This window comes from Egretta garzetta, unplaced genomic scaffold (assembly GCF_000687185.1).
Source record: "Egretta garzetta isolate BGI_Z169 unplaced genomic scaffold, ASM68718v1 scaffold112, whole genome shotgun sequence".
NCBI lineage: Eukaryota > Metazoa > Chordata > Aves > Pelecaniformes > Ardeidae > Egretta > Egretta garzetta.
This window is the reverse complement of record NW_009258884.1, coordinates 2,552,286-2,553,442: the sequence shown is the minus strand read 5'-3', so window position 1 is coordinate 2,553,442 and position 1,157 is coordinate 2,552,286. Positions and strand designations below refer to the sequence as shown.

Genomic DNA, 1,157 nt, shown 5'->3' with positions numbered 1-1,157 from the left:
GGCTGCGGCACCTCCGCCGGGGCCCCGTCAGACTCCCGCGCTGTCACTGACGCCGCGCCTCTGCCTCTAGCGACGAATGACGTCTGAAAAATGCGAGAGAGGTTTAAAATCTCCAATGTCTGTTTATTCCTCCCCCCGCATGAGGAGTATGTAAATTGTCCCCTGCTTTTTTCAATGAGGTATTTCAAATCCGCGGGGCGTTTTACCTGCAAATACGTAATTCCAGATGTGCTAGGATCGCAAATCTCTTATCAGGTTTACTGGGGGGCGGGGGAAGGGATGCCATTAGGCAAGATTAAATTATCTAAATGTTGTTACAATTTCCATTAAATACGAGAAGTTGTATCCCACGTTTGCAGGATGCGTGTCCACACAATCGCTTATTCAGACTAATAAAGCAGGGGCTCACCCTGTGGCAAACAGGATTACTTATAAAACCGGTATCTTAGTAAGCATGTAGTGACTAGAGGAGCTTGTGTTCCACTCTGTTCAGGTGACATGACACATCTCCAGGCTGAAGTGTTTACAGACTTTAATCCCAACTCACCTCAATTCATGGGGAAGCTGAAGTGCCCAAATAAAATTCTGTGAGGACAAGTCAGGCATACATTTCGTGAGGCGTTAGCTGCTCTTCAGATACTGAATTCCTCCAAATTGCTTTCCTCATTCTTTAAACCTACCCAGCTAGCACACTCCGCCATTGCTGACTTAATACACTTGTCTTCCATGTTGCCCGTTTTGTCTCAAAAAGCAAAGTTTCTAAGCCACCCTGTGCCTCCTTGCCTTTTTCGTGTTTATTTTACTCCTTCCCGCCTCCTTTTGCTCTGCAACCCTCACCAACGGCTGACTTCACTCCTGAGACATACCCAAACGTCGTTTTTATCCTTGCAGCCACCCTTGGGATAGCGAGCGGACCTGCAGGTAGCAGAACGTGTCCGAAGAGAAGCTCCTCTTGCCCTGCTGCGGAGGTTTCCCTCAACCCGCCTCTCTTCCGCAGCAGCAGAGCGCAGGGATAAAAGGTACTACACGCTGAAAAGCTCAACTTTTGTCACTTATTTATTACTTCTTAACGTACCAGCAGGGACAGCTGGTGCGCTGCAAGGCCCGGGCAACCACGGCTTTCCCCACCGGCCTCCCCACGGGAACGGCCCCCCCTT

General features: G+C 49.6%; 1 protein-coding gene across 1 annotated transcript in view; it reads left to right on the top strand.

The window, feature by feature from the left end:
• PIGL (phosphatidylinositol glycan anchor biosynthesis class L) overlaps window positions 1-1,157 on the top strand; it is a 67,211-nt gene that overhangs the window by 4,779 nt on the left and 61,275 nt on the right. The window contains exon 2 of the mRNA XM_035889615.1: window positions 926-1,019. Within this exon, the coding sequence (XP_035745508.1) occupies window positions 926-1,019 (94 nt within the window). The remainder of the gene's footprint in view (window positions 1-925; window positions 1,020-1,157) is intronic.